At 19.8% G+C, this 243-nt stretch overlaps 1 protein-coding gene across 1 annotated transcript in view; it reads right to left on the bottom strand.

Annotated features, from left to right (window-relative positions):
* The window catches only part of LOC102678952 (acetyl-coenzyme A synthetase), a 23019-nt gene that overhangs the window by 20542 nt on the left and 2234 nt on the right, over window positions 1–243 (bottom strand). Inside the window, 1 exon segment of the mRNA XM_006624654.2 lies at window positions 3–99. Within this exon segment, the coding sequence (XP_006624717.1) occupies window positions 3–99 (97 nt within the window).

Below are 243 nucleotides of genomic sequence, written 5' to 3'. Positions count from 1 at the left end.
TCGAAATTGTACGAGAAGAATTTGTCTTCCAATGCCGGTGTTTCCCAATAAAACTGTTTTGCAATTTCATTCCAGAATTCTGTTGGATTTTTTACAGATCTAAAAAACAAAAAATTATATAATTTCAAAAGAATTTTTTTTTAATATAATTAAAGAAATATTCTTTTATATATAAAAATACGTTTGACCTGAATAACAATAATATAATATAATTTTATATTATTATTTTTAATATTTTAATTC

This window comes from Apis dorsata, unplaced genomic scaffold, assembly GCF_000469605.1.
Source record: "Apis dorsata unplaced genomic scaffold, Apis dorsata 1.3 scaffold_1088, whole genome shotgun sequence".
Taxonomy (NCBI): domain Eukaryota; kingdom Metazoa; phylum Arthropoda; class Insecta; order Hymenoptera; family Apidae; genus Apis; species Apis dorsata.
The sequence above is the reverse complement of the archived record's forward strand: the minus strand, read 5'-3'. Positions and strand labels throughout refer to the sequence as shown.